Source organism: Natator depressus, chromosome 1 (assembly GCF_965152275.1).
Source record: "Natator depressus isolate rNatDep1 chromosome 1, rNatDep2.hap1, whole genome shotgun sequence".
Classification (NCBI taxonomy): Eukaryota; Metazoa; Chordata; order Testudines; family Cheloniidae; genus Natator; species Natator depressus.
The window spans coordinates 119,700,180-119,723,601 of NC_134234.1; the positions used below are offsets into that span (position 1 = coordinate 119,700,180).

The 23,422-nt window shown below is 38.9% G+C and overlaps 1 protein-coding gene across 1 annotated transcript in view; it reads right to left on the reverse strand.

Moving 5' to 3' along the window:
* Positions 1–23,422, reverse strand: part of GABRB3 (gamma-aminobutyric acid type A receptor subunit beta3) — a 155,133-nt gene that overhangs the window by 21,617 nt on the left and 110,094 nt on the right. Inside the window, exons 4-8 of the mRNA XM_074965470.1 lie at positions 16,489–16,709; positions 10,825–10,907; positions 9,728–9,865; positions 2,954–3,106; positions 837–1,081 (exon numbers count right to left, since the gene is read on the reverse strand). Of these exons, the coding sequence (XP_074821571.1) occupies positions 837–1,081; positions 2,954–3,106; positions 9,728–9,865; positions 10,825–10,907; positions 16,489–16,709 (840 nt within the window). The remainder of the gene's footprint in view (positions 1–836; positions 1,082–2,953; positions 3,107–9,727; positions 9,866–10,824; positions 10,908–16,488; positions 16,710–23,422) is intronic.

A 23,422-nucleotide genomic window follows, 5' to 3' on the forward strand; every position in this document is an offset into this window, starting at 1 on the left:
CAGTTCCTTTGGTGCTCCCTCTTGAACTTGAGAAACAGGAGTAATCTGCTTTACAGGGTGCAGCATACTCTTCCCCTCCCCTCCCAGCTGTCCCTTGGCAGGTGCATGTTCTGTCATTCATTCACAGACAAACCTTCCTCCAAAATCTTCTTTCCTTATAAGATAACCATGAGGATGATCTGCTTAGGAACACTATTACAGAACTAGACTGTGCCTTTATGCACCACACACCAACAGCCCCAGGATGCCTTGGGCTTCAGACAGCCATTTGAGGTACAATTCCCTTGCTACATACCCACTTCCTCCAGGGGTGAAGAGTAAAAATTTGCTGCTGGCCTACAGCAGCAATAAATAATACCACCACACACACTGGCTCAGCTGTGCTGACCAATGAATTAGTGGATAGGATCAACACTTCAGCTATTTCCTGCCACTCCCTCCCCACCTGCTCCAGGAGAAGGTAGTAAGCGGGCATGCCCAGACTGATGGTGGGCAAAGGGGTTCTTACTTCTCCTTATTCCCTTGTGCAGGCACACAGCCCAAGTCACAATCATACCTTTTCAATTTATGGCCTTGGTTTTCAGGCCAATCCTAAACTTACCTCCATTTTTGCACCCATGTTTATTTGTGGGAACAATGTATGTCATTTAGATATCTAATACCTCTTTATGGATGCAGACGTGCACTCAGATGGAAAAGGAAAAATGGTGCCCACAAACTGCTTGCATGAAAAGGGAGAGAGGGTTTTTTCTTTGTGTTTCTTCATTGTTTGTTCGTTTGTTTGTTTGTAATAGAACAAGTCACAGTATTACATTTAGGAGATAAAAGAATCCTACCCGGTTGCCTTCAAATTTTGAGCGATCGGTGTTTGCCTTTGCCATCTTTTCTGCAAGTTTCTTCTGTCTTTGAGGGCCTTTTCCAAAGAAGATGTAATTGACAAAGGCATATTCAAGTAAGGCCAAGAAGACAAATACAAAACAGCCCATAAGATACATGTCAATGGCTTTAACATAGGGAATTTTAGGCAAAGTCTCCCGAAGATGAGTGTTGATTGTTGTCATAGTCAGCACAGTTGTAATTCCTAAACAAAGAAATAGAACAGTGGGCATCTTACAAGTTTTAGGAGATCATGTTTTAGTTTTTGCTTTCATTTTGGGAAATTTCCTTCACCAGCTTACAATAGCTTAAAAATACCATGGGGAAGTTAATGGCATCACACAGGTGCAAAGAAGGGCAGAATTTAGTTCAATGCATTAACATTTGGAATCCAAATCAGGGTGAGATTAAACTGATCCCTGTGTCAGGCGTTGGCATTTATAAATTTGTTCAACATACCCTGGAACATATTAAACTGTTTATCAGCCGTCCCTCAGGATATGTCCACACTGGATATGTCCACAATTAAACAACCACAGCTAGCCCATGTCTGCTGATTTGGACATGCAGGGCTCGATTTACAGGCTACAACACTGTGATGCAGACGTTCATGCTCAGGTTGGAGCCTGAGCTCTGTGTCCTCATGATAGGGAGGATTCCAGAGCCTGGGCTCCAGCCCCAGCCCAAACATCTATACCACAGTTTTACAGTCCTGCAGCCCATGCCCTACGAGCACAAGTCAGTTGATACAGGCCAGCCGTGGGTATTTAGGGTATTTAATTGCAGTGTAGACATACCCTCAGAGGCTTAACCAGAGGATCTTAACCTCTAGGAGAACACAGGCCTCTTGCAGAAGTCAAAAAGCAAAATTTTTTCCTAGTCAACAAGAATCTATGAGTGAATCCCTTCCCTAGCAAGCATCTAAGCTATAGGGCCTGATACTCCATAGTACTGTAGTCATTTACACCAGTGCAGAGTGAGTGTAAAACACTATCACTCTGATTTGAGAGCATTTTACACCCACTTTGCACTAGTGTAAATGACTACACAAGGTACAGGGTACTAGAGGACCAGGCTCATGGTCTTGTATATTATGGAGCACAAGGGGACAGGTTACAGGTACTGGGTGGCATACTTCATAATAACTCATGCATACTGATGGTTGGCTGCTTTCTCAAAAGAACCTACCAGATTGATCTCTGGCCTCTGAAGGGCAGTCTCTCTCTCCTACTGATTGAGACTAACGGGGCTCTTGTGACTCCTTTGGGTGTAGCTGACTGATTGTTATTATTAGTATTTATTATCTGCATTACCGTAGCACCTAGGAGCCCCAGATGTGGACTAGGACCCCACTGTGATTGGTGCTGTGCAAACACAGGACAAAATGTTAGTTCCTGCCGCTACATTGGGGTAGAACTCAGGAAAGCGGAGCAATCTTTTGATACATGACTAGCCAAAAAAATAAACAAACAAACAATAAAACAGGCCAGCAGCCTTACTCAGGTCTCTCTCTTTCCAGGTGCCCTGAGAAGAGAATTGCATGGGCTAGTAGCAGGAGTGTGATATGGCTTGGTGACTTCTGTCTAGCTATTCCTGTTTATTCAATACCACAATTATGATGAGAACTTAAAACAGAGATATTGGTTGGACCACAGGAAATATTCCTCCTCTCCACTGACTTTTAAGAGGAGGTGGTGGCTGGAGCACCCTACATTCTGAAAGTTCTGAGTAGCAGAATGGTTTTTGTGGACTCTTCCTGCCATGTCAGTGAGAAGAGCCCTAAAACATGAGCCAAGGGATAGCTTGGTCCCTGGCCAGCCCCAAGATCTGGGGTATGTGGAAAGGTAGCTTGGAGCCACTTTACTCTGATGAGAGGAAGACTGGGCTCTATATGAAGAACTCACTTTAGAGATTTTATGATAGTTACATTCTGCATTCGGGGGGAGAACAAAGCACTATTGACTCAATACAGAGTGACATGATTTTGGCATAAGTGAGCTTGGAATATCAGTATACTGACATGTTGCAGTCTTTAACAACTTCTGAAGGCTACATTTAGCTCATCCTTAGCACATACCAAGGGCAACTCTTGCTGCTGATGCATCATAATTGATCCAGAATGACACCCACGATAAAATGGTAATCAGTATAGAGGGCATGTAGGTCTGAAGAATAAAGTATCCAATATTTCTCTTTAACTTAAAACTCAGTGAGAGTCTTGGATATGCACCTAAGAAAAAGGGGGAAAAAACACTTACTTATACTGAAAAAAAGACCCTGGTAGACAAAATACTTTTCTTTAGTTTCCATAGAAACTAAATCATGCACCTTTGATGGGATATTATGACATTTATAGAACAGTAGGGAAAATGCCTTTAGTGTACTACCGGTTAGCTAAATGCATGCTATTCAAAAGGAATCTTGGATTTTTTGCAGAGAATACACTAGTTTGAATTTTACCGAGAAAAGAGATAATAACGTTAATTTTTAATTATAAAACAATTGGCTGAGCACTGGATATTTTTTTAAAACGTGATGCTTAAATCTCTATGTAAAATGTTTTATCTAAATGAATAATTTTCATATATCACTTTATTGAGAGGATTAGTATAATTAACCGTCAAAATGAATATAATTAATTTAATTAATTTTAATACATTATAATTAAAATTAATTTCGCATAATGTATTATTTGCATAGAATAGCTGTTCCTGAACTGACACTTCTCAAATAGATGCAAAATAGGTGAAATATGCTACCTCAAGTGTCAGAAATAAATTCTCTTGAATAATAGTAAGAAAAAGAACAGAAGAACATAACAATGGCCATACTGGGTCAGACCAATGGTCCATCTAGCCCAGTATCCTGTCTTCCAACAGTGGCCAATGCCAGGTGCCCCAGCGGGAATAAACAGAACAGGCAATCATCAAGTGAACCAACCCTTGTTACCCATTCCAAGCTTCCAGCAAACAGAGGCTAGGGATACTTCAGAGCACGGGTTTGCATCCCTGCCCATCCTGGCTAATAGTCATTGATGGACCTATCCTCCATGAACCTATCTAGTCTTTTTTGAACTCTGTTATAGTCTTGGCCTTCACAACATCCTCTGGCAAAAAGTTCCACAGGTTGACAGCACATTGTGAGAAGAAATATTTCCTCTTGTTTGTTTTAAACCTGCTGCCTATTAATTTTATTTGGTGACCCCTAGGTCTTGTCTTATGAGAAGGAGTAAACAACACTTCCTTATATACTTGCTCCACACCAGTCATGATTTTATAGACCTCTGTCATGTCACCATTTAGTCATCTCTTTTCCAAATTGAAAAGTCTAAGTCTTATTAATCTCTCTTCATATGGAAGCTGTTCCATACCCCTAATCATTTTGTTGCCCTTTTCTGAATCTTTTTCCAATTCCAAGAGAGAGAGAGAGAGAGAGAGAGAGAGAGAGAGAGAGAGATAGGGTGACCACATCTGCACACAGTATTCAAGATGTGGATGTACCATAGATTTATATAAAGAGAATTTGATATCTTTTGTCTTATTATCTATTCCTTTCTTAATGATTCCCAACATTCTGTTTGCTTTTTTGACTGCCACTGCACATTGAGTGGATGTTTTCAGAGAACTATCCACATTGACTCCAAGATCTCTTTCTTGCATGGTTACAGCTAATTTAGACCCCATCATTTTATATGGATAGTTGGGATGTTTTCCAATGAGATTACTTTGCATATTTCAACATTGAATTTCATCTGCCATTTTGTTACCCAGTCACCAAGTTTTGTGAGACCCATTTTGTAACTCTCCTCAGTCTGCTTTGGGCTTAACTATCTTGAGTAGTTTTACATGTGCACATGAAAAACTGCACATGCACCCACGTGCAACAATTCCTTTAAAAAGTTTGTTTGATCAAATACAGTTGGTTAAATCTTCACGTAAAAAAATATATCTTGCTACTGTGCAGAGTCTATATTTTTTGGTGAACAATCCCTGGAGCATTCGTTTGCTTTATCACATTCATTTTCTAATGAACAATGTCTCACTTCCAAGCATAAACTCTTTCTCTCCTTGAAACTAGGCCTACTTTTCTGCTAACAAAGTTTAATTCTCTCATCTGATTTTCTAATAAAATAGCCTGGAGGACCTCCTGGGTAACCTGTGTAAACCAAAGCACACACCCCATCTTGTAAAATAACTTTTAAAAATAAATCAGGGACTGAACCGCCCACTGCAGTAGGGGGTGACAGTGGAGGAAAACTCTGCCAGATTCCTCTCAGGGAGTTTCTCCCAAATTATTTTGCCCATGGAAGCGGTGGGGTTCGCACCTCACAGATCAATTCCATCCAGAGGCCACAGCTGGCTTTGTATCCCTGGAAACCACCCTTACTGCTCCCAGACAGCAATGGTGCCATGCTATCAGGGCTGCCCTAGATGATTCCTGACCCTGGAACTACCAGTGTCTGTATTATCCTAAGCTATAATATGTTTACACCTTTGTAGAGTTGGAGGAAGGATGGTGCATGATCCAATTGGCCCAATCTCCATCCTGCTGACTCCTACTCCCTCTCATTTACTCCCACACTGCCCCAGTATGCAGACCACAGAACTCTGTGAGGGATGACAGGGAGGGAACTTTGCTATGAAGGCAGCTGACTCTGCCCTTTCTGTGTGGAAGGTCTGTGCACAGGGGCCTCACTCACATGTGATCAAGGGATTATGAACAAATCCTTAAATATTTAAGCAGAAATCAAATACTTTGTGCAATCATTATTTCCTGGTTTGCTCAACTATTATTACTGTAACTGGCCTGATTTTGGTGGGATAATGCCTTGTTAATTAAGGCTCAATTTATTTATCAACTAGTTACCTGGAGGTTCTAGCTCTTATATATTACATCAAAAATATATTTTAATCTTGACATGTGTTAATGTTTAGGGGCCTGATTCTGATACCCTCCCTCACATTCAGCATTAGGAGTTCCACTGATTTCAGAGGGATAATTTGAAGAGTACAGTACTGACTCACTGCAAGTAAGAGTGGCAGAATCTGGCCTTAAATATTTAGGCCAGATATGACTGAGAATGCAGAGAGGAAAATAAATGGTTAATCAATAATCTGAGTACAAATAACCCCAACTTCTCATTTATTCAAATGCTTGGTAAAAAGCAATTACTTGTGCCTGTTTCGATTTCATTAAAAGACAGGGAGCTGAGCTGAAATACCTAGCTCCAAGGCTAAATTAGTCTCTTGCTGTTTTATCCAAGTAAAAAACCAAGATATCAGAGATGGCCAGTTACAGAATTCATATTCAAATCTGTTCTTCCAGGATATTTCTTTTGCTAATTAGAAATGTATTTTAAAGATTGATCTTTCTGAACATGCCAAATAATTATATGTCAAAGCCTATTAAAAGTACCTTCCTCTTTCAAAAAAGTAGCTAATTTGGCTAGAGACTATGATGGGTCTTGAAGTTTCCAGCGAAAGTGGGTTATGTCTTCCCTTTTCAGGTCAGTCTCTTAGCCCTGGTCTACGCTGGGGTGCGGGATCGATCTAAGTTATGCAACAAACTTAAATCGACTTATCGTGGTGTCTTCACTGTGGTGAGTCAACTGCTGCCACTCCCCCGTAGACTCTGCCTACGCCTCTCGTGGCACTGGAGTACAGGAGTCGACGGGAGAGTGCTTGGGGGTCAATTTATCGCGTCTAGACTATACGCGATAAATTGATCCCTGCTGGATCGATCGCTGCCCACCAATCTGGCCAGAAGTGAAAACATACCCTTAGTGTAGTTTATCTGGACCATTTTTGATTTTTTCTAATGCTTGTCAGATCAGCCACTTCAGGAGCCACTTCGGTGCATGGTTGGCCTTCTTAGTCTCTTGTAGTAGGGCTTTGGCTGCAGTATGGAACCTTTCCAGAAAATCATTGCTATTCTCAGTTCAAGATTGACTGCTTCAATTTTTAAAATAGTTTTCATAGTTCTGATTTAAACTTTCTTTTCTATAATTTTTAAATTGGATGTTTTAAAAGTACATTCAAGCCAATTATCTTAATCTAAATTGTGGGCAACCACGTTACAAAATAAGCAACAGTTTATGCATAGTTTGAAGTAGGAATAGTAGGAAAGTTGAAGAGTTCAGAAGCTGGGAATTTGCTAAAATCAGTGGCTCAAATTTTCAAAGCTGCCTTCATTATGTGGATACCTAATTCCCACTCATTTCAATGGGCATGCAGATCTAGACAGCTTTGAAAGTCTTAGCCATTATGTGTGTTTTTTAAATTGCTCCTTAGTAGGGGCAGTAGTATGGACAGTGTTTCCATTCTCATTATATTTTGTACAAGAATATACAGTCGTGCTATTTCGGGGAACACAGGAGGAATAACTCATTTTATCTGAAACAATGCTTATATCAAGGCTCTTTAATACACCTAATGCAGTCTTATTTTTTGCATAACCAGTAGAATTATTACTACGCTGAAATCTTATCTATAGCTCAATGAACCATCTAATATCTGCCTTTGAGCACCCAATAGCCTCAGAGACAAAAGGGACAGCATCAGCCTTCTTTTCCACAGAGACAGAGAAACTCAGCAGCAGCAGCCAAGTCAGTGGTTATTTTCCCGAGTCTTTAGAGAGAGGTAAAGGGTCTTGAGGAGTCCACCAGCCCCTCCAGATAGCATCCCTAGTTTTATTATTATGTATTATTATTAATAATAATAATTATTATTTGTGTTATGATCACAGTGTGCTGGGTGTTGGCCAGACATTCAAGAAGATGGATAAAACATACAATCAAAAATATACGCTAATAATAATTAATATAAACTGCATTCTCCATCAAGCACTAATTAGCTGGCTAATTTATTGTGGTGTATGGCAGAGGTGGGTTTTGAGGAATGATTCGAAAGGGAAGGACTTGGCCATGTGGATCAGTTCAGGGAGGTTATTCCATGCATGGGGGCTGTTGTGGTAGAAACGTAAAGATGGTTTGGTGAAAGATTTATTCCCTTGCATAAAAACAGTGTTACCATACTAGATCAGGTCTGTGGTCCATCTAGTCCAGTATCCTGTCCCCATCACTGGCAATCATCAGATGCTTCAGAGGAAGGTACAAGAAACCTTATAGTAGGCATGTGGGATAATCTACCTCCCACAAAAATCTCATCCTAATCCCTAATAGTTAGGCTGTTTTAAACCCTGAAGCATGGAGTTTTAAATGACAGGTTTCAGGGTAGCAGCCGTATTAGTCTGTATTCGCAAAAAGAAAAGGAGTTCTTGTGGCACCTTAGAGACTAACCAATTTATTTGAGCATAAGCTTTCGTGAGCTACAGTTCACTTCATCGGATGCATCCTCACAAAAGCTTATGCTCAGATAAATTGGTTAGTCTCTAAGGTGCCACAAGTACTCCTTTTCTTTTTGGAGTTTTAAATGTTTGTTAGCAGTAACTATTATAATGCTGAATATTCTTTTTATCCATATAAATGTCCAATCCTGTTTATTATTGCCTCTTCAATCTCTTTTATATGGCTGTCACACAGTTCTTTAGATTTCTATTTCATCTGTGTTTAACAGGACTCTGTCTGTAAATTATTCCAGATTTCATCATAAAAAAACATTTCACACTTTCTTGAACTAAAACTTCGCTTATCCTGTACTAAAATCTTTTCTCAACTTCCTGTAACCCAGTGCAAAAATGAGGTTCTCCGTCAGTGCCATGCAACCAATATTTTAAAAAGCAGTTCTCACAAAAACTCCCACCTTCAGTGTGTGATTATGCTAGGAGTGCATGAGGTTGGAGAGAGGAGTGGTAAGGGATTAACACATCTGTTTCCTTTTCCATTTAAACAAAACCCTCTTTTCCTAACTATGACCAAAGAAATATGACAGCATTTGGCAAACAAACTCATATCAATTGCTCTTCTGCCAATGCTTATGTTTTGTAATGAAATACAAGTAGTGCTGATGTGCACTTTGAACCAGATGCTATGATCAAGGAATCGGTGAAGAGAGTCCCATAAATGTACCATATGCTTAGTTTGTTAAATGCTTGGGATGAAGGGTTCAATAGGCAGCATGGTTTCATGATCTGAACAGAGGGCCGAGCGTTTGAAACTCCTGAGCAGGAATCCCAGCTCTGCCAAGGAGTCACTGTGTGGCCACAGGCAAGTCATCCCGTGCCAACATTTTCAAAGATATTAAGCACTTATATCCATGTTGTCTTCAGTCACCTCAGTAAGTGGTCTAGTTTTCAGAGATGCTGTGAGATTCTATCAATTTAAACTATGATTCTGGTGGGGGGGCAGGGGGCGGGGAGAGGGGAGGGTTGGAAGAGGACCTCTGACCCCAGATTTAGCACTCCAAAACTGACTATAGGAGCCCTTGGATGTGTAGAAACTAGGTGTCTTCGGTTGCCTACTACATGTAGGCACATACCTTAATGCAACACAAGATATCAAATACACTGCATACACTGTATTGAGACACAATCCAAACACACACTCAGGTTGTAGATCAATGATCATAAAGCTGTTATTTTTAACTGGCATTCCCATACTTCTGTAAGGTCACTATGGGCTAGGGTTAACTGACAGCTCAAAGTGAAAGGCTTCATACCCAATTACAAAGATGTTTAGCCTTTCTGTTAAGTACGACACAACCTAGGCTCTCATGGACTACTAATCTGTAAAAAGAAATGGAGAAGTATTCCTGCTTCATGGATTACTGCATAATGGCTTTACCAGCTAATCGTTTATCACAATTGTGGTATCCAGCACTGTCATTACGTAAAATAATAGCTGGCATACGTAAGGAAGTGAACAAACTGAACGTGCAAACAAATGAACACTTGCCTGTGGCGAAGACAACATTCTTTGACACCAGTCTGTATTCCACAATGGAGAACTGTGGAAGCTCGATCCTCTCTACGCCTGTGACTGCATTATCTCCACCTCTCCAGTAAAACTCTATGTCATCAGTTGTATAACCATCTTCAAACAAAGCACAAATGTAATGTTGGAAAAAACCTCTACTATATTCTACCATGAAAAATCTAGTACATAGTATCATTTCAGAAGATTACAGAGTGGATTAGGGCTTTGCAGCTACAATTGTTCCACTACTTTATTCCATATGGGTGGTTTTCAAATATATTACCATTTTAAGTTGCTCTCTTAAAGGGCTGTCTCCATTAAATAAAAGAGTTCACAAGTATTTGAGGCAAGTTTTTTGTTTTGTTTTTTAGTTCTGATGAAATTCAGGGCAAGAATGAAGGCAACCAGATAGAATACAGTCAAGACATAGATATGACCAGGAAGTGGCTCCTAATACTGACTAGAAGAGTCTGTTTACAGATTGGTGCAATTTCAGATATCAGATGCACTTAGTATTAAATAACAGGAAAAGAGAGAATGTTCTACCAATGCAAACAAAGATATTAGAGAGAGGGGGCCTTCTCCCACAGAAATCAATGGTTAAACGCCCATTAATGCCAATGGGACTGGTATTAAGTCAAGTGTAATTTAAACAAATAATTCATTAGTGTGTTCTTCATGGCAAGGCCATTCATGCATAATAAAGCACACTGAAAGAAAATTGTATCTCAGTGTTTGCACTCTTCAAAGTCAATCTGATTAAAATATGAACCTTTGTTCTCCTGTTGTAAATAAATATCCAGTCACTACCTCTATCTAATCAGTCTGGAGTGCTGAACTGTATCATTCTTTCTATCTCCTAGCCCCAATTTTTATCAACACAACATGTAAGCCTGACATCAATAATTCCCTTATATTCTAAATGATGCATAAAATCAAATAAACAGTCCAAAGGGTCATTGTGTTAAAGAATTCACATGTTCGTTAGGCATCAGGATGACTGTTCTATGGCTGTATTGGGGAAAACTGCCCACACAACTGAACTGGACTTTATTTGTATCTGTATATATACATACAGCTCTCTATTTCCAGAGTACAGTTTTGTTCATCTAATGGGTATCTTCTCAGATCCATCATACAAGCTGCAGTAGTTGTGATTCTGAAATACAAACAAATGGAATTACAGTAGGCCAATCATTCATTATTTCTTTAAAAGTGAGGAATGTTTAAAGAAAGGCATTGACTACAGACCAGATTCTGCAGCTCTTACACTGAGCAGAACTTTCTCAAATAAGTAGTTCCATTGACTTCAGTAAGATTACTCACTCTAAATGGCACTTGAGTGATCACATTGGGGCTCAGTGTATAAGTACTATTCAAACATTTGTCACGATTACAGAATGTGTCTTTATATCGGAAAGTGTTTAACCATAAAAGTTTGCTACACATGTCATGATGATGTTTTTTACTATGCTACATTTGTGTTCTGTCTACATTCTGTCTTTTCTTCTTTATCTTCTTTTTTAACTACCATACAACATGGTTTTACTGTGTTTATGTTTTATCAAAACCCATATAAAGAAATAAAATCCACAGCAGCCAATGGAAGGATAGATATGTACTATTCAAAATAGTTATGCTTATTTAAATGTGATAGTACAACTTGTACACTCAATCCAAATTTAGCATAATTTTACAATCAATGTAAAGTAAATATCGAAATGATCAACATATTCAAATGATTTTTATAAATCTCAATTTAAAGGAATAAAATCTCTGTATGCATTCAAAACAATTATATTAAGCCACATGTTGTCTCAGAATTAGATCTTAATTTTAAAAAGAATGTATTAATACTGACCTGTAGGCCCTGACTCAGCAATGAACTTAAACACGTGTTTAAGTTTAAGCACATGCTTAAGTGTTTTGCTGAACTGAGGTCTTAGCCTTTAGCATGTGCTAAGGGTACACCATCTATCTAATATTGCTTTCATGTGAAGTTCATCTTTAAACTACCTTCTATGTTTAATTAGGTCAACATTTTAAATCCAAATTAATCCATTTTCTCATGTTAATAGACACAAACTTGAAAAATGGTTCATTCCTAAACAAAAATCTGAATCTGAATCCTTCCTTTGCTGTCAAAGGTCATTTAACACATGAACAAAGCTCTGCCATCACTGTCTACCTTGGGCCACTCTTTTAATGTAAGTTTCCCTCTCTAAGTACTGTTCAATGGAGGGATTCTTTCAGATGGCCCCTTTTACATGTTCCTTCCGCTGCCCAATGGCATGCCTGCCCTGACAGATGTTCTGGCTTAACACATGTCCCAGTGGGCTGGAATAGTTTACAAAGAGCAGCTTCCACAGTTGCTCTGTGGCTTAGGAGAAGGATTTATCTCAGTCGAACATCTGCCCAGTCCCCCGCTGGCTCCTCAGGCAAGGTGCTAGATTCAGGATTATTAATTATGGAAACTAGTGTCTCCGCAATATGACTGTTAGCAACTCTGACATAGCACATAAAATTAGCACCAAGTAATGCACTCAGGGGAAAAAAATTACTTAACATTTTATCTGGGATCACCGCAAGAACATTCTAAATTACACAATCATAACAATTATGAACTTTACAAAGTCACACTTATTATGAAATCAAATTATTTTGCATATAATACACTATTGGTAGTTCCAATTCAAAACAATAAGAAAAATCAGTGATATGTAATTGTGATTATTATGCTGTTATCCCATTCTATTTTAAATGGAAAATATTTACTACATTGAACAATAGGTCACATGGTTCCAGACCCTGCCATGGCATCTATATGGGTTAAATTCATGGAGAGGCAGTTGCAGTATCAGGGTCTCTCAAATATTAGCGTCTTTAATTATTGGCAAATGCTAAGGAGACAGAAAATGGATATTTATAAAAGATAAGTTTGGTATATTTACTAGAAATGATGGGGCTTGCAAATTTATATTTGTCTTTAACATATTAGGTTGCTTTATGACTTTTTAGATAATGTACTCTGTCCTAAGCCCCACCAATATCTATGTATTGCAAGGTTGTATTGTCAGGAAGAATATGCTCCATCGAAGCTATATACGATATTTATGTACTAAATCAAGACACAGATGTGTAAGTCCAAAACATCAAACTAAAGATTTAAAAAAAAAAACAGATAGGAAAATACCACATTTACTCAAATGTACAAAATCATTTGCTGCAGTAATGCTCAACTCCATTTGTGTACAATTTCTGTGAACTTTCAGGCAACCTTATTTTCCTTGCACACGTGCTCGCTGAAGGAAAGTTTTGTTCACTCAGGCTAGCTTATGTGCACAAGAAGAAGAGCTATGTTTTTTATGGAAGAGATGCTGTCTGGCACAGCAGGATGGCAGGATTCCCAGAACCCCTCAGCAGCGCACTGGTAGAGAAGCAATTATATGAGCCAGACAAAGATCGGATTTCACACAAACACACACACACTTTGTATGCACACAATACAGAAAGGAAAGGTTGACAATTTTCCAAAATTTCCTAAATTAGTTTATCTCCTGACACCTCTCCCTGAACTGCAACCTTATTAATTATTATTATTATTATTAATACTATTATTTGTATTTATTTGTTGTGTTGCCTAAAGGCCTGAATCTGTTGCGCTAGGCACTGTACAGAAACATAAAAAATTAGACCCTTCCCCAAAGAGCTTACAGTCTAAGTAAATTTAAGTACACTAAGAACTTCTCTCTGAGAGCTTCACAGTCCCAGTGGCTAATTCAGATATCCTTCCCTCCTGCTTATAAGAATTACATTCATTCAATTAAAGAACAGAAGCAATGTCACGTTCCTTATCTGACCAACCATAACTAACCAATATAGCTTGAATGTTCAAATACTGAGTATTGAATACTGAAAATAACCAATTCACAGACTCAAAAGACTTGCAAAACAATTCTCTCTCTCACTTTAGGTATTTATAACATGCTCCATCACCATAGTGTCTGACGGCAAAAAGATTTGCATCCGGTAAGCATACAACAGGCAAGGATACTTTATTTTCTATCCCCTCTTTGTAAATGCCATTACCTTTTTTTTGTTTAAATTATTATTGAGGAAAAACCGCTGCATAGAAATGTGCATTTTACATTTTGTGCTGCAAACAGTGACATCTGTAGACAATTGGAAGGGAGTTGCATAGTCATGGATCAGGTTCTGAGAAAGTCCAACCCTGGAACTATTAATTCCATTGTTCTTCATGGATAATGGTTGTGAAGAGAACCTTGGCAGAAAAGAAACCTGAGATAACCAAGGCTCAATCCCTTGAAGACTTTGAAGATCAGGGTTCTGAATTTTCCAGTACTTAACGTGGAGCCAGTGTGGCATAGAGGTCACTTTCGTCAGGCATTTTCAGGGATCTGTGTTGCTCAGAAGTTGGACCACCACCTGGAGCTTTCTCATGATATTTTCTATCATCCAGTGCATTGTAGTAACTGAGCGCTGGGGGAGTCAAACATGAAAATTGCAAAGGCCAGGTGCTCACTAAAGAAGAGGCCTCATGACCAGATGAAGATGGCAGAAGGTATTTTTGGCTACTGATGCCATTTGACTGTTCAGAAGCAGCAGAGCCTAGATGGAGCACAAGTCTGCAAACCACCTTTGCAACTAAATGCTAGGTTAAGGTTTTAACCAGTCTTTAGAACTTTTTTCCCTTTCTTTTTGCTAGGATTTAATGTCAGGAGCTTCTTCTCTCTTGTAGGCTCAGCAAAAGCTGGGCAAGAGTGATGTGTGCATGAAAGAAGTTGTGAGTTGGGTATCATATATGTGCCGCTGGCACTGAATTCCATGTCTCTCTGTCTCTTCTCATTGAGTAAATTCAAACAACAAATACGTTCAAGGAAAGTGTAATCTGCTCATGGGCATTCGCTGTCTGCAGAAGAGCAGACTAAATTTATCAAATAAATGATTTTCTACCGATTAATACTGAGCTTTAATTTTATAACTAATATTCAGCAAATTGATTTGGGAATGTGCTGTGAACACTTTGTGACAAAGTCAGACCTGACAGTTCTGGGAGAATGGTTGAAGGCAGGTGTATTTGTCTTAGAATTGTTAAAGCCCTTTTTCCTATGAACGGAAAAACGTTACCACCGGTTGATTAAGGACACACTGAGTCTAATTAAGGGCAGCCTGTGACCTTTGAAAACCTCTTCCAGTGAGTGAAACAAGGGAGGAGAAGAAGCTGCAGAAGAGTTGTATGCAGCAAGGGGAAAAGGCTTCTCCTAGGTAAAGAGCTGGTTTTCCCTATAAGGGCAAATTTTGTGTTTATTTCTGTCTGGGGAAGTGGCCTTGGTTCCCAGCATAGTTGGGCCTGGAGTGGGCGAGAGAGGCGGCTGGCAACTGGTGGCCAGCATGAGAAGCTGTACTGCAGGAAGTTAGGAAATGTAATATTTTAATTTGTTTTTGTTTAAAGGCACCCTTAGGCCAATCCTCAGGCCTACCCTGTAAACATTGTAAATGAACCAACGTGAAGTATTAAACGTCCAAAGTGGGATTGTTTTGCCCCAAGTCCCTCAATGCCAGAGGGAGAAATGCTGAGCCCTGATGGCATGAAAGAGGTGCATTGCCACAACATTTATACACAAAGTTGCAATGAAGTATTTGTAATTCTAAGCAATAACTGTACTTTGCTAATATTCATATATTTTTACGTTGTTGTCTGTGAGGCTAATTCTTGAAGAAGAATAAAAGAAAAGATTCACATCTATGTTGTTTGTTTATTTAAATTCAAAAAGGGAAGAATTCAAAAGTAATATTTCAGATTGCTGCTGCTGCAAAACATCTCAGCATTTGCAACATGGGTACATAGCATGCAAAAGCAAAAGCCTCCTTTCACTAAACATAGTTTATGGTGCAGCAGTCACTTGCTGAACATGCATGTACCCAACTTTGTTGAACTTCCATAAAGGTGTGGGGCTGTTTTTATTTTATATAAACAGGCTCACACCTCCTTAGTTTATACAGAATGAAAGCTTGGGAAGTGATGAGTCAATGCCAAAGTCAAATGAAACTTCAACGCCTGATAAAACGAGAAGCTCTGGTAAATGCTAAAATGATTGTGGTGGGAATATTCCACATCCTCATTCCTTCCCAATTTGTAGAGAGTTCCACCCTCTCTATAATTTCAATTAAACTTTCCAGGCCTGATTCTCATTTCACTAAGTCCCCTTTTTATTGCTCTGGCAAGGTACAGGGACTTAATATGGATATAAAGCAGCATCCTTTAAAGCTCCTTTACACTTCCAGAGTAAATATAAAATCCAGAGGGTATACAAAATCATGTTTTAATGTTGTAGACTTCACTTTTCCTGGGTTTATTTTTTCCACTACCAAGTAGTGGTACACCAAGAGAGGAACTCAGCACCCAAATTAAACCTCACTCCCCATATTTTTTGAATGAAATATTTAGGTTTGCACTTCATGGTTTCCTTTCAGAAACCATGTAGCTGCAGAGCTTTCCTGTTATGGTGACGCTGTATAAACAGATAAAAGCTCACTGAATACACTGGTGGCAAAATTAAGAAACATTGAGTATGTTATTTATTTTCTACCGACATCTTTCAGGGTTACTGTGAAGGTTACCTAATATGCTACATACAGTGTGTAATAACCTTGTACCAGGAAACAAATATCAACAGTATGAAACAATGGCTATGAAATCTTCATCATAAAGTACAGACCTGAGACCATACAGCACTGTTCCATCTGGATGAAGGCGAATCATTCGATTTTTCACTGTAACTCCATGCACAAATGACTTCTTGTCATTTAAAAAGTAAGTGTCGGGCACCCAGAGTTGATCTGCCACTCGATTATCAAGCGTAAGGTTGAGAGGTATCCCAGCATAGGCTAGTCTCTTATCTCTCCAGTATTGTTGAAAATACATTGTTAACGTATAATCCTGGTGGCGAAAAGGAGAAGAAAAAAAACCCTGCAGTCAGTGCTTGATTAGCGAGTCAATAATTCATTACTGAGGAAACAAACTTTACATATTTGGTGACACCTTGTATAAAAAATAAATTCTTACTAACACTAGTTTAACATCCTCATTGTTCCCTGTTCTCAATTTTAGCTACATTTTGAGTTACATTTACCCTGCAAAAAAACAATTTAGACATGAAAGCTTTAAATAATGTTAAAGAATTCAGGAATGGTTTCAATTAAGTTTAAATGTGTATTTCAAAACCTCTAGCAAATTAAACTTCTTTTGATATCTTTCCTTTCTCTCTCTCTTTTTTTTCCTCCCACAAATTACCACTATAAATTGTGTGATAGCTTCATAATAAGAGAGAGAAGAAGGGTGTTTCATGGGGTGGGTAACTAAATAGTAGGTAAATATTGTTACAATTCCCATTTTACAGATTGTGAAACAGACACAGATAGGACCAAATTGCCAGTCTCTGGCACCCCATGCAAAATATTTTGAACAGCAGTCAAAATTATAACAGAAAGCAAAATTGGAAAGGTGCGGTGTGCCTATACAATGAGAATATATGCTGGCATAGTGTAAAGATTCTACCACCATGAGTTAGGCTGGCTGCAATATACATAAGCAGTAGGTAAACCCTAGCTAACATTCTACTAGTCTGATTATACTAGTTTCTATATTTGAATGTCATGGCTTTGTGCGTAGAGTCAATTGAAGGTGCTGGGTACTTGGCATTTTTGAAAATCAGATCTCTTATTTAGGAGCCTAAACATGGATATAGGAGCCAAACTTTATTCAACCATTTTAATAAATCTTTTCCTGTTTTAAGATGTTACACATTTTACTTGATCATGCCAGTAATAAAACCACACTTAACATGCTGGGAAGAGGTTCCCAGCCTCTGTGATAAACCATAAGCTATGTGGTTCATGCACTGAATCTAGGACAGTGGTTTTCAATCTCGGGTCTCAGAGTAACAGCTGTGTTAGTCTGTATTCTCAAAAAGAAAAGGAGTACTTGTGGCACCTTAGAGACTAACAAATTTATTTGAGCATAAGCTTTCGTGAGCTACAGCTCACTTCATTGGATGCATACTGTGGAAAGTGTAGAAGATCTTTTATACACACAAAGCATGAAAAAATACCTCCCCCCACCCCACTCTCCTGCTGGCAATAGCTTATCTAAAGTGATCACTCTCCTTACAATGTGTATGATAATCAAGTTGGGCCATTTCCAGCACAAATCTAGGTTTTCTCACACCCCCCCCCACATACAAACCCACTCTCCTGCTGGTAATAGCTTATCTAAAGTGACCACTCTCCTTAGGAAAAAACAAGGGGAAATAGGTTACCTTGCATAACGACTTAGCCACTCCCAGTCTCTATTCAAGCCTAAGTTAATTGTATCCAATTTGCAAATTAATTCCAATTCAACAGTTTCTCGCTGGAGTCTGGATTTGAAGTTTTTTTGTTGAAGAATTGCAACTTTCATGTCTGTAATCGCGTGACCAGAGAGATTGAAGTGTTCTCCGACTGGTTTATGAATGTTATAATTCTTGACATCTGATTTGTGTCCATTTATTCTTTTACGTAGAGACTGTCCAGTTTGACCAATGTACATGGCAGAGGGGCATTGCTGGGACATGATGGCATATATCACATTGGTGGATGTGCAGGTGAACGAGCCTCTGATACTGTGGCTGATGTGATTAGGCCCTGTGATGGTGTCCCCTGAATAGATATGTGGGCACAGTTGGCAACGGGCTTTGTTGCAAGGATAGGTTCCTGGGTTAGTGGTTCTGTTGTGTGGTATGTGGTTGCTGGTGAGTATTTGCTTCAGGTTGGGGGGCTGTCTGTAGGCAAGGATTGGCCTGTCTCCCAGGATTTGTGAGAGTGTTGGGTCATCCTTCAGGATAGGTTGTAGATCCTTAATAATGCGTTGGAGGGGTTTTAGTTGGGGGCTGAAGGTGACGGCTAGTGGCGTTCTGTTATTTTCTTCGTTAGGCCTGTCCTGTCGTAGGTGACTTCTGGGAACTCTTCTGGCTCTATCAATCTCTTTCTTCACTTCCACAGGTGGGTATTGTAGTTGTAAGAATGCTTGATAGAGATCTTGTAGGTGTTTGTCTCTGTCTGAGGGGTTGGAGCAAATGCGGTTCTATCGCAGAGCTTGGCTGTAGACGATGGATCGTGTGGTGTGGTCAGGGTGAAAGCTGGAGGCATGTAGGTAGGAATAGCGGTCAGTAGGTTTCCGGTATAGGGTGGTGTCTATGTGACCATTGTTTATTAGCACTGTAGTGTCCAGGAAGTGGATCTCTTGTGTGGACTGGACCAGGCTGAGGTTGATGGTGGGATGGAAATTGTTGAAATCATGGTGGAATTCCTCAAGGGCTTCTTTTCCATGGGTCCAGATGATGAAGATGTCATCAATATAGCGCAAGTAGAGTAGGGGCGTTAGGGGACGAGAGCTGAGGAAGCGTTGTTCTAAATCAGCCATAAAAATGTTGGCATACTGTGGGGCCATGCGGGTACCCATAGCAGTGCCGCTGATCTGAAGGTATACATTGTCCCCAAATGTAAAATAGTTATGGGTAAGGACAAAGTCACAAAGTTCAGCCACCAGGTTAGCCGTGACATTATTGGGGATAGTGTTCCCCTTGTTTATTTCCCCTTGTTTTTTCCTAACCCCCCCCCAGACATTCTTGTTAAACCCTGGATTTGTGCTGGAAATGGCCCACCTTGATTATCATACACATTGTAAGGAGAGTGATCACTTTAGATAAGCTATTGCCAGCAGGAGAGTGGGGTGGGGGGAGGTATTTTTTCATGCTTTGTGTGTATAAAAGATCTTCTACACTTTCCACAGTATGCATCGGATGAAGTGAGCTGTAGCGCACGAAAGCTTATGCTCAAATAAATTGGTTAGTCTCTAAGGTGCCACAAATCTCGGGTCTGCAGACTATGTCTAAGGGATCTGCAAAAGGTTATCATTACCATCAAACGATAGTTTTCAACCAGCGGTCCACAGACCCCCTAGGGGGTCCGCACCTCCATGTGAAATTTTTTAGGTGTCTGCAAATGAAAAATGATGTAGGATATTATACAAAAACATAAAAATGCATGTGGATATTTTATAACACTAGGAAAATAAGTTAGTCAAAATGAATTTCATACTAAAATTTTCTGTTCAGACAAAGGGAAAACAAATCTTCAAAATATCTTCTTTTCCATCTATTTTAAAATTTGACGGGGGCATTTTCTTTTTAGGATCCTTTATTTTCAAAATTCTTTGTATGAAAACCAAATTGATTATTCTAGACAAAACAGAAAATTTGCGTTCAGACCTTACAATATTGTTACTATATTTACAATAAAAACACAAACATTGCCTATTAAAATACTGATTTTCAATAATATACAAGTGCTTTAAATAGCAAAAATATTCATGTAGCACTGAGAAGTTAATGTAATTTCCAAACAGATATTTAAACAGTGAACTAGAGGTGTGCAAGCCACAAGATATCTCCATTTGCATGTGGTTTAGCAAACTGGTGATACAAAAACCCTCAGGCTTGCTTCTCTCAGGTTGGGTGGGAATTATCATCAATGAATCTAAGTAAAACTGTTAGGGCTGGTGGCAGCCTGTATGTCCATTTTTGGGAAAGTGTTTCATGCTGAGAAATCCTAGTTTCAGGCATCAATCCTACCCAGTGCTTTAATCAGACCCAAACATTCCTCCTCAGAATCAAACAAAACTACTAATCCCCTTCAACCTTCAGAGTTCTTGGGATTTTTATCGAGTGAATCATTCTCTTTAATGAGGCAAGATATCTTGCTTTAAGAAACTGTTTTTAATTGCTTGGCAAATACAGTATTCTAGTCATTGGGTAAGTTGTTCCCTTTCTAGAAGCTAAGAGCGTTTAAAACAAAGGAACCAAATGGTAGGAGAAAAGAGGTCCTTGTGGAACTGAGTGCAGTTCATGCTTTAAAGGCCAAATCTGACATGCCTGTTGAGAATAACCTGATCCAATCTTTTGGTTGAAAAGCTTTTCTTAGTGGGACTAATCATCATCACTCATCAAAGGAAAAGATTTATGCTGCTCTCAGTGCATGTGCATAGCTCCTATTAGTGCACCAGGAGGACTATATACCTCCTCCCGTTCTGATGTTGATGAATAAGAACAAATACATTCTCTACTAGTTGTGGCTTGATTAATGTATGTTTCTATTAATCATAAAGATAGCACAGTACTTTATTTTGCTTCAAATGTCCAACGTCAGGAGACTGTGAATTAGTGAAATATTGGACACATACAGAGTATTGTAAAATGCATAATATATAATAAAATGTGTTTTGCATAACCTAGAAGGAGCAGAAAAAAAGGCACAAAACCACTAGCGTGATCTGTTACTGCACTGAAAGAGTAACCAGCTGTCACTCAAATGTAATTGAAACAGAGCATCTGAACAACAGGAAAGGGAATTTCAAGAAAAACCCTTTTGCATGATATAAGATACATGCTAACAGCTAGCCGATTGCCCTAATTAGCTGATGAGTTAGATGAGGTGGCATGAAACCAGGTACTTTTCCAGGTATTTTTCCATCAGAAATTCATTACAATCAAAACAATTCTACATGAAACTTGGCAAATTCTGATGGAAAAAATGTTTCCATTGAAGGTAAAAGTATGAAGTTATAGATGTGATAAAACTGCTGAAATTACTCTGATAGAAAAAGAGTAAGAAAAGGGTGGGCATTAGCGGTCACATCCTCAACTTCTGCAAAACAGCGTAGCTCCACTCACTTCAATGAAGTTACACTGATTTGTACCAGATTAGGCTCAATACCTACATGCGGCTACTAGCGAAGTGGAAAGATACCATGAACTCATGAGCCAACAATATGCAAATAACATGATGCTCTCAAGTAACACCGTTGTCTCTTTGCTGGCCTAGTGAGTGGATGAGATTACTCGTGGATGAAGAACAACTGGTTGAAGCTCAACCGAACAAGACAGAGGTTATGCTGGTTAGCAGAGGAAAGTATTTTGCGGGGTTTTTAGACAAAGTGCAGTTTTCACTGGCTGAAAATGCACAAGCAACTGGTCAATTCCACTTGCAGTTTAGGAGTGCTCCTGAATGCTTTGCTGATGCATGATGCATTTTCATGGAGCGACATCTGCAAGTAACATGTTCTGTCATCTATGGCTGGCTAGAAGGCTGCATCTCATGCTGATGAATGATAACCTAGCCTCAGGTTTTGTTACCTCTTGGTTGGACTATTTCTATAGTCCATGAAGCTGTTAGCCTCACAAAATTCCAGCTGGTACAGAATACAGTAGCCTGTCTCCTCACTAGCACCACTGGTTTCCATAAGCTCATCAAACCATGATGTTGGCTTCCCAAATTCAAAGGACTCAGCCATTACCTTCAAGGCACTCAATGGTTTGGGCCCAGCCTACCTAAAAGACTGCCCAAAGCTTCAAGATGAGGATGGCAGCTGGTAGCTCCTATCCTCAGGTACAGTAGAATTGTCCATTGCAAGGACAAAGCTTGTCTGTGCAGGAGACAGCACAAGACAAGTCCAAGACTGTGGAAATTCATTCCACAGGAATTAAATGCCACAACAAATCTCACTACCTTTTGTTTCCAGTGCAAGGTGCACTTCTTTAACCTTGCTTTTGTGAATATAAACACATAGTACAGGTATACATTATACATTTTTTTTCATTACAATTTTTTGTTGAGGAGAAGGGAGAATGAAAGAACCAAACATGGCAGATAATATTCCCATTACTCCCAGAAGGTGTTCAGCTACGATGGTGATGAGGGCCATGTAAGAACCTGAATAGAATAGAATAGAATGTGCCTATGCTCTTTGAAAGTATTATCCATTATCTCCAACACATGTGAATAAGTGAGCATAATACAGTCTTACAAAATATATCCTTATGTATGCTGCAGGCGTTTATGGTAATTAAATAAATATTCCCCAAATGGTACCTCTCTTTACAGACTGAACACATCTGTAGAAAGTACACTGTATTATTTATTCTTACATAGCTTTTCAGCCAGTCAAAACCTACTATAGTTACTAATCTACTAATGAACTATAATATATTAAGTATAAACAGAAAAGAACTGATTTCCTATTACAAAGTAGTTATTTTTGGCTTTACCTTCAATGCTCCATAAAATGAAAACAAATATAAATAAATATATAATAATTTGCATGTCAAAAATAACATTAACAATATGTACCACAGCAGTAATACCATAAAATTTGCAATTACACTTTATAGTCCATTTTAGGGTACTACACATGGAGGATGTTAACAAACTGGCCATTAATTGTAGAAAATGGTGTATGTCTCCAAATTATTGTTAATAGAGTATTATAGTTAATAATCACAATAGCTTATAATATTAATATAACTATTAATGATTTTAAATTATTTGTTAAAATATTTATTATGGTGTTCCTGAGGATTGATTTATACCTTCTTGAAATGCAAAAACTTTTCTTAGATTTATTCTTTAATGTAAATACACATCAAATCCTTTCTTGGCCTACAGGGAAATGGAATTATCCCCAACTGTTTTAAACAATTTATTTTTGAATGGAACTATACAGCTCATTCATTCAAAGGAAAAATAAACCAGGAAAATCCATCTAGTAGTCTCCCCATA